Raw genomic sequence first — 8,970 nt, 5'->3', positions numbered from 1 at the left:
TATTCTTATGCCATTACGCAGGCAGTTTTAAATATCGAGCCATCGCGATCAAAAATTGGCGAGCTTTCCGACGGCGATATTTTTCTCCGCGCGGAATAACGGAAAGAACGGTAATACATCGCGACAACTCCTATCGATTTTTATACTTGCATATAGCGAGTGTTTTAACGGACTCGAGACTGCAGTGTCTCCAAGGAGTGTCTTCTATCAACACGATTCTATCGCAAAGGATCAATAAAAATTATTGGATAAACATGGGAATTGTTCTGAATTTTTATTTCCAGAACAAAACTGGCAATCCAGCGACACAGAATAGTCGTTTAAAAAAAATGTTTTTGATATGTAGAAAATCTCGTCCGATCGTGTTAGGGTACATATAGTACATATATCGGAGCAATGGATACATGTTAAACTCGGAGCATCAATCTTTTATTTTCTTTATTTATTAAAAAAAGAAAAATGTATACGTTTAAATTAATATTATAAGCTTAATATGAATATTTGTTATTTAACGTGAATTTATTATTTTTATATAAATTATTACAGATTATCTTTTAATCGTACATAATAAAGGAATATTGAGTATGTAATAAGGATGCAACATAATAACTCTCGTTTTTGTCTTAGCGATATAATTATTATCGGTTAATAAATTCCACATTGATTTTTTTTTATCCCAATAAATACTGCACGGAGGTAGATTAAAAATATGTGTCGTTAATTCTTTAATGGTCGTTAAAAGGATTTTAAACGGTCGCTGCTTAATTCCGCACAATCAAGCTCTCAGCGGAACGGAAATTAACTGCCGGCATGAATTTGTATAAACTTTTAATCTTCTCCATTAATTGGCACGCGATAAAATATCGATGGTAAATTAACAGCTAACTAGGACGACATATCGTACGTCGGAAGTTTCGGTTTCGAAACGTGATAATTAAGCTTAAACATGGCACTTGAAATCGGAAGTACAGGACGTTCGTCACTTGCGCTTAAATTAAATGGCATGCTCGAGGTATTGTATTCATGGACTTTATCAACGAGCGACTACGCACGCGGCAGGTCGAAATAATTGATTGCTAGTCCGCTGCTATATTAAACCTTTATGAATATGCATCAAATATTGACGAAATCACGAAATGTTTGACTTCCAGTAGTCGTCTATTTGCACTTGAACGATTACTTTCTTGTCTTCAGAAAGAGAGAGAGAGAGAGAGAAAGAGAGAGAGGGGGGAGAGAGGGGAGAGAGAGAGAGAGAGAGAGAGAGAGAGAGAGAGAGAGAGAGAGAGATTCTCCAGTTTAAAAGTTGAACATTTCGCAAATTTTAACGTTAGCACATGTTTACGATGTAACTTACAATATTTGTTTTGTTTAAAAGGACACTTGCAAATGTTATATATAATAAAATCATTGGAATTGAGTGTGACATTTGCACATGCTACTTTAACTTGTAATAGATATCAGCGCTCACAAAGATCCAAGGTAAGTAGTTGCTGATATATACGAGTATACGGATTGACAAACCAGGATGAATCCTGGTTTCGCAACGTAATCCGTAGGATAGAATGCCAATTAGCGTCTGTGCCGACACTAGAGGCGCATCCAGATCACCCTGTAGACAGTAATAACGCTATGGTTCTGATCGTTCGAAGCTTTACCCATTGCTAATTGCTAGGCACTTGATGACGGATTATTGCACAAACATAGAACGCAAAATCTTAAGACATCTCTTGTAAAATTTCATACATTTCTCAAAATAACAGCATCTCTTGAGAGTTTATAATTTACATTTTATAATTTTTCAATATCAAATTTTAAAAATTTTACAAGTTTTGATGAAATCTGAGTTCAACGTTGCGTAAATTTATTTTAAATATAAAAAGGTTTGTGTTACGAAAACATTTTTTTTTTGTATCTATGTACACCGTATTCTCTGTTGTTCCGCGGTTTTCGAACACAATTCTGTGTAATCACGTTGCGAAATAACGGGAATTTTTCTAACGCGCGCGCGCGCGCGCGCGCGCGCGCGAGTCTCTTCGCATTTCGCTCGCGGTGCTTCGGCGTCGCGTGGAAATTGCGTTCTCGAGTCAAGTGCCGCATTGTTCACCGATCTGGTGCATCCGACACCAGCCTGAACCAGCCGCGCGTGTACTTGCGGAAAGACTATTGACTCCATTGATGTAATTGTACACTCGTGGCCGTGGCACAATTGAAATTCGACCGCCGCCGACTGCTCTTAATTTACGCGCCTCGCATTTTCCGCGTTTCGCTCTTCTTCCCGCGAGATCATTACGAGATTGCGCTTGGATATCGGGCGTACGCATGTGTCGAACCTCGGCGCACGAGATTACTCGAAAATCCCGATAATCTCGATCGATTTAACACCGCACACTCGCGTAGATAAACTCGCTGTTGACGACACAATCGTAAATTTTACTTTTACTTTTATTTATTTCGTACTCTCTGATATCTCTGGTCGAAAGAGCATTCCGCGGTAATTCTCGCCTCGCGCGCTAGTACTTTACCAGACCTACTGCGCTTGACATCCGAGAGCGCGTACCCGACTCGATAGCACGTAGATGATGCATATACACCGTGCACGCGTGCCAAGTGTTGTGACGTGCGACGACGAGGTCGAGGCGCCTCTTCTCGGTGTCGTCGACGCTCTCTCGAGTGTCGTCCAGGGTTTGTCGCGCGGGTGTCGCGCGTAACACACGAGCCCTTCACGGATCACCGCGCCCGTTCTCGAGCACCGTTCTCCGCCGCGTCACTTTCGTCTTATGTTCATCGTACCTGACACGTTTCCGACGAGCGAGTCACGTTAGCAGCGCGCATCGTCTCCTTAGACAGCGGCTTGTACCTCGGCGTCGTCATCCCGCACGTACGTTGATTTACGATCACTACAGCGGCCGCTGCGAGCTGAGCTCCGTCCGGGCTGGATCTCTGGAAATTTGGCATGGCTCGCACGTTTTTACGACGACGTTTTTCGTTATTGTAACCCTGTCGGGGCGAACCAAAGGTTACGAACGCGTTACGCGCTCTGGTGTTTTGCGACAGTGTTTCGTAATGATTTACTTTTTGGTACCGATGTGACTTTGAATAACGTCGCGCGCGGCTGCCAACCGCTGGCGGGAAGTTGCGGAAAGTTTTGCATATCTAAGTTCCTGTAAAAATGTCTACGCTCGCTGTAAAAATCTCGTTCCTGAACCTGCTAGTTCCAGAAGAAGCGTTTCATCGCGAAAGAACGACCAACAAGTTACGCGTTCTCCAGGTGTAGCGCCTGGACGCTTCGTAAAACGACAAAACGATTTTCTTGCGCAAGCGATTGCGAAAATTCGAAAGTGGACTAAACCCGAGCACGAGTTACTTGATATTTACCCGAATTCGTTTCCAGTCACAACACAATGTATTCCATCTTGGATTTATTCATTTTCCTTCTTTGAAAGTCCGATAGGAAGTAACTTTTCGCCAAACTCCGCAGGACTCTATAGCCATAAGTTTGATAAATGTGACAACTTTGCATACGCACGATAAACCAATAAAACACATTTATGAAAAATGTTTGTTCAGCGAATGAAAATACGTACCTTCATCAATGCTATACCATTGAAGTACATATTTATTAAAATTTTCATGCAGTAATATTATTTCTAATACATTATCGTGGATATACGAAATATACGTGATGTATAAAGAACACACAATGACCAACAAAAATTTTGCAATTATGCAGAATACAATTGAATGCATGTAGAATGCAATTAATAAAATACATCAACGTATAAAGTGTTAGTTTTTTATAAAATTATATTTCAAAGTTTATGTATAATGTATATTTAATTTTTATTACGTATACAAAAAGCGAGAAGAATTATTATTTTTGAAGTTGACTTCAAATTTATGAAAGAATCAAAATTGTAGTTTTCAAAAGAAATAATTTATATATTATTATTTTTGCAATAGCACATACTTAAAAACACAGTATGTCGCAGTTATAATTCATGATTCGTGTATGCGTCACTGCAAACGTGTCGTCTGGCTATCTGAAGCGATACCTGTATTGGAATAACGAATTCTATCTGAAATCCGATTTATTCGAAAATAATAGCGGCTTACAGTCACCGTGCCTGTACTGACTACCGATTAAAGCCACATGTGAATGGCGTATAGTTTTATTTGTCAGCGCGATGCTGCGAGCCATCACGTATGGAAAAAAAGAAATGAGTTTCTCTCATATGGTATAGATAATCCTCGATCCACATATTCAAATCTTTCGGTATTAACAGCTGTAATCACAATTTAAAAATAGCCGTGAAATAGCCTAAAACGTGCGAACACATATAGAACATGTATAGAAATATTTTATTAAAATATTTCACTATGTAAAGAAAACACTGAACAATAGACCGATTTTTTAAAATATTTCTTTCATGGTGATCGGTTATGATTGGATTTTGTGCCGATTTTCTCACGAAATGATTTTATGAATAGAAATTTATTTTTTAGAAAATAAACTTAACATCGCGTTATCCGAAACTGTGGCAAAATGTTATCATGAAAATATTACAAAACGTCGCATTAATTTGGTATTTATCGTTACATTAAAGACGTGATTCAATTTTGAGGTAACATTTGTGTGTTAAACTAATTGGTACGTATTATGTAACATATATGGAACATCGATCCAATAATGGTATAACCGTGTTAAGACTGTGATAGCTAATTGAACTTCTGGTGTAAAAGGGAACAGATAGAGAGAAAGAGCTGAAGAGAGAGAGAGAGAAAGAGAGAGAGAGAGAGAGAGAGAGAGAGAGAGAGAGAGAGAGAGAGAGGGGAAGAGAAAGATGGAGAGAAAAGGAAGAAAAGTTAAAATTTCTTAATAATATTTTTATCGTTATATTATTAAATTAAAAACCTCAAGCTTGTTGATACTTGCAATAACATCGATTCTCATATCATCAGTTAATATTTATTTGTGACTCACTGCGTATTTTATTTTATTTCTGCTAATTTATCTATATTTTAATATTAGTAAATAGAATTATAATATTTTTATTTTACTTACATCTTTCTCTTAAAGCCATCTGATGTGACAACTCATTAAAACTGCCTTAATCATATTTGTTTTTAATAATATTACAATGCACTATAGAAATTCCTGCTATTCGAAGTTTTGCGAATTCACTCAGGATAACTTCCTGTTATCAAGTAATATCAGGTGTACAGATTTAATATTCTATCAGCCGCAAATTGAGACGCACAACAAGAGATGTGTAATCGTCAAAAGTTAAATGTGGCCGATCCATTTTATCCACCAGAGAAGATCCGCAACATTGGTGTAAACACCGGGATAAAACGGCTGACCACATTTGTATCCCCAGGATACAATCCCATAGAGGGTGCCATTGGCGGTAAGGGGTCCGCCCGAATCACCCTCACAGGCATCCGGACCACCGTGCATGTAACCCGCGCAGATCATTCGCTCGGTGACACTTCGGATATGCCAGTATATATTCCGACACGTTTCTCTGCTCACAATTGGAAGCGACACTATCATTAACGTAGTTGATGGCCCTTCGCCTAACTGAAATGGAAAGTCACTTTGCAATGCAGGTGCTGCCGTAACTTGAATTAATTGAAATCAATACGTCTAGCATCTTGATAATCCTAATGTGCTCTAATAAACTTATTGGTAAAGCGTGTTAGGTTTATCAACGTGATCGTATCATTGGGTGTATAATACGCAATGATAATCCCGTCCGCTTTCCTCGGTAAAGTCCAGATACCGGAACCTAGGGACCACGAATCGATATCGGTTATCAGATATCAGCATCGCGGAATTAGTGGAGGATACGTTGCGAAAGTTGCGGTTTTGCGCTAAAACAGAAAGGGAAGTCCGCGGACGAAGTAATTTAACAATGGCGCCGCGATATAATGCCTTTGATACACTCGCAATGTAATTTAGTATCGTTATAAATGAGACGCAGGAGATATCAATTTTTTTTGGGGATTGTATATTATCGCATACGGTGTGGTTTCGATTTTCGATACGAAATAGCGCTCTCGCAAAATCTTGAAATTGCGTTCGGGCGACCGGGGAAATTCGCTATTATTTAGCTCCATTTGTTTCCCGCAACGTTCAGATAATGAGTCTATTGCCCACGAACTCACCTTCATTGCGCCCCATCCGGTAACGTTCACCATAACGCCGTTCGCGAGTTCCTTTTCTGCCAGCTTCACTGGTTGCACCCTATCGTTAAATGTGATTTCGCCGTCGATCTGAAATGATATTTCCACCATGTGCGAAACCAATGTTGTTATTGTCAGCTGGCGCAGGTCGTTAACGAGCAAAAACAGAGATCGAAGTGAGAGGTGAAAAAAAAAGAGAGAAAGAGAAGGAGACAGAGTAGGATATTACATACCTCGAGAAGGGCGATATCGTAATCGATCGTAATCCCATTGTAGGCGGGATGTCGAACGATCTTCTTAACTCGATAATAGATGCCCCCATATTTGTCGTTACTTCCGGCGTTAAGTCTGTAAACGCTGGCCGACAAACTGCAATGCAACGTATGTATGCAACGTATGTTATATGAAAATACCGTGATAATAACCACACGCTGTGCGAACTATAGTGTGACAGTATCGACAGACTGTTTATGACAAGATACTCTATCACATTCGCAATAGCGAGGCAAATAATCGCTTAACCAATTGTACGCAATAAATCATGCTTACAATTCTCAAACTTTTATCATTGCCATATAACGTGACGATTGCATTCGGATGCGAACTTAAAGTAATATTCTGTTTTAAATAAAGATTATTTTATTACCAATAATCAAGAGTTATAATTAGTTTGTGATTGAAAGCATAAAATGGGAGTTTACCCTAAAAGGGTTTCTTCTGTTTTTGAGTTTTAATTAATTGATTATAAATCTGCACATTAAGCAGCAACTGAGTGCGCGGTAAATACAGATGCGCTTGACAAATTGTATTATTACAGAGAAATTCACGAACTTTATTATCTTCTTCTACCTGTCCAAGGTCTGTATATCATTAGAGTATACAGGAAGAAGGTAAATATGGCCCTGATAATAATACTGCAATTATATTTGACACTTGATAAAGAGTATTAAATTAGTTGGAAGACATTTCAAAGATAAGGATAAAGGTTATTAGTGTCTTATGAAGATTTAGGTTTTAGCTCATAATGAGATAATGCGTATCCAAGAAGGAAAGAAATATACCCGACGCAATGAGCCGCCGTGACAACCCATTTATTATTGATGATGACGGCTCCGCAAGTATGCCGTAAACTTCGCTGGAGGCTCAATTGATAAGGATGTTGCCTTATGTCAGTTTCCATGCCTCTCGTGATTCGAGGGTCAAGAGGGGAAGCCGGTCGCACCAGGAAGGATGCTGTAATATTAAATCTGATGGTGGAATTTGTCTTGGGTCGCGCCTCAGCAAAAAGTTGGCCCCAGAATGCGGCGGATATGTAAATCAGGTCGAAGATTCGGTCGACTTTATTACGGTCGACGCGCGATAGACCTTTTAAACTTTCCTCTCCGGAATGCGTTGGATAATAAAATATGTGGCTAAAGAAGTTTAGTTATAATTTGTACTGATTTGACTTTATCGTACTCAATAATTCATCGCAGCTTTAAGCTTAAGTTTTTTAAATATAAATATGAAATTCAATATTTAAATTTGCAAATTCGTATATATTTATATATGAACTTGTTCATACATACATATACATATACATACATACATACGTACATACATACATACGTACATACATACATATATACATACATACATACATATATACATACATACATACATATATACATACATACATACATATATACATGCATACACACACACACACACACACACACACACGCACACACAGTATATATATATATATATATAGAGTGTATAAAATTTTATATTTATATGTTTTAGAATATTGTAAGATTAGAATTATGTATCTCTTCCACTCACCTCCGGCAAGAAGGAAGCAGGAAACGAAGTTTCGTAACATTTTACAAGTATACAAGCATTGCACGTATACTCATTGGCTTTTATATTGCAGTTGTGCTTCTCACATCTGGCGAAAAATTCTTATCTTTCGTCGACACAAAACGTGTTTTATTCAAACGTCGCGTGGTAACGTAATTGTTAAAGGAACGTCATGCAGGAAACAAACGATAACGACAAAATAGTATCTTTATAAAATTGTAATAATGTTGTAAGATAAGAAAAACTCATATTTACAGTTATTATAATACAATGATAATTTAGGTAATAAAACATCTATATATATATTTCTTTATATCTTAATATAAATATTTATATAAATATATAAATATATAAATATATACATATTTATATTAAAGATACATACTTATACATGTACATATACAAGTATATGTACATATATTTGTATCTTTTACTTTTATCTTACTTAATTTATTTTTAGCTTTATTTAATTTTATTTTTTTACGTGGCACGTAGATACAATTTCACAATATTTTTTTTATAGATGTAAAATAAAATCATAACATACTTCAAAGTAAATAATATTTTGTTACTCATTCACGGTTGTTTCTTTAAATTTTTTTTATAACACTTTTAAAAATTCGAATGGTATGACGCGATAATGTTTAAATATACACGGAGGTCATTGAATATAGAAATATTTGCGCAAGTGCTTAATGGAGTTGATAAAAATTTTATCTGATAAAAAGTGTGCAGTACATTAGTGAAGTTTTTTAATTTTTTGTCAAAGCATAATATAGGCTATAAAAGTTAATCACTACACTTTGATAATATTTTGATCACTATACTCGTTTTGTTTTGTCTATCGCATTTTATTACTTTTAAAATATCTCAACGTAAAAAATATATACTTTTATACATACATACATTATGTTATGTTAATTAATAAATTACATATTTAAT

The 8,970-nt window shown here is 36.8% G+C and overlaps 1 protein-coding gene and 1 pseudogene across 1 annotated transcript; both read right to left on the bottom strand.

The window, feature by feature from the left end:
* Positions 1-1,243: 1,243 nt before the first annotated feature.
* LOC148937886 (trypsin-4-like) lies at positions 1,244-3,757 on the bottom strand (annotated as a pseudogene).
* A 1,208-nt stretch (positions 3,758-4,965) lies between these two features.
* Positions 4,966-8,187, bottom strand: LOC105432590 (trypsin-1). The gene is made up of 5 exons (XM_011647465.2): positions 8,011-8,187; positions 7,248-7,419; positions 6,420-6,555; positions 6,169-6,276; positions 4,966-5,581 (listed from the first exon to the last, which is right to left on the bottom strand). The coding sequence occupies exons 1-5, from the start codon at positions 8,048-8,050 to the stop codon at positions 5,285-5,287; spliced, it is 753 nt and encodes a 250-aa protein (XP_011645767.2). The 5' UTR covers positions 8,051-8,187; the 3' UTR covers positions 4,966-5,284.
* Positions 8,188-8,970: the final 783 nt, after the last annotated feature.

The sequence above is a fragment of the Pogonomyrmex barbatus genome, unplaced genomic scaffold, assembly GCF_055798465.1.
Source record: "Pogonomyrmex barbatus isolate J1 unplaced genomic scaffold, ASM5579846v1 scaffold10, whole genome shotgun sequence".
NCBI lineage: Eukaryota > Metazoa > Arthropoda > Insecta > Hymenoptera > Formicidae > Pogonomyrmex > Pogonomyrmex barbatus.
The sequence above is the reverse complement of the archived record's forward strand: the minus strand, read 5'-3'. Positions and strand labels throughout refer to the sequence as shown.

What these genes read in the sequence shown, in the direction of transcription:
- LOC105432590 (XM_011647465.2), bottom strand. Translation starts at nt 8,050, where the DNA reads ATGTTACGAAACTTCGTTTCCTGCTTCCTTCTTGCCGGAG. An exon ending in ACGGCGGCTCATTGCGTCGG is followed by an intron (nt 6,556 to 7,247) that starts GTATATTTCTTT and finishes GTTGCATTGCAG; the next exon opens with TTTGTCGGCCAGCGTTTACA. An exon ending in CCGGATGGGGCGCAATGAAG is followed by an intron (nt 5,582 to 6,168) that starts GTGAGTTCGTGG and finishes TTTCCATTTCAG; the next exon opens with TTAGGCGAAGGGCCATCAAC.